Source organism: Volvox carteri (assembly GCF_000143455.1).
Source record: "Volvox carteri f. nagariensis unplaced genomic scaffold VOLCAscaffold_48, whole genome shotgun sequence".
Classification (NCBI taxonomy): domain Eukaryota; kingdom Viridiplantae; phylum Chlorophyta; class Chlorophyceae; order Chlamydomonadales; family Volvocaceae; genus Volvox; species Volvox carteri.
The window spans coordinates 117,715-118,004 of NW_003307591.1; the positions used below are offsets into that span (position 1 = coordinate 117,715).

Genomic DNA, 290 nt, shown 5'->3' on the forward strand with positions numbered 1-290 from the left:
ACCCCTCCTCATGAACACTCCAACCCCAACCCCGCCACTGCCACCCACGTCCCCGCTACGCACATACACATACATACATACACACACGCCGCACACAACAGCGCCTTGCTGCCGCGGTTCCGGTACTTCGACAACGGCACGTGCATAGTGCACCACATCTTTGGTGGAGAAGTGGCGGAGCTTGTACGGCGGGCGTACGGCGACGCCTACCTTGCTGCCCACTTTGAGGTGCCGGGGGAGATGTTCGGACTGGCCATGGAGGTAGGGGGGGGCTGGTGGGGTTAGGGGTT

The 290-nt window shown here is 62.1% G+C and overlaps 1 protein-coding gene across 1 annotated transcript in view; it reads left to right on the top strand.

Moving 5' to 3' along the window:
• VOLCADRAFT_106629 (uncharacterized protein) overlaps positions 1–290 on the top strand; it is a gene marked incomplete at its 5' end in the record, with an annotated part of 12,253 nt that overhangs the window by 8,850 nt on the left and 3,113 nt on the right. The window contains one exon of the mRNA XM_002954989.1: positions 102–261. Coding sequence (XP_002955035.1) covers positions 102–261 — 160 coding nt within the window. The remainder of the gene's footprint in view (positions 1–101; positions 262–290) is intronic.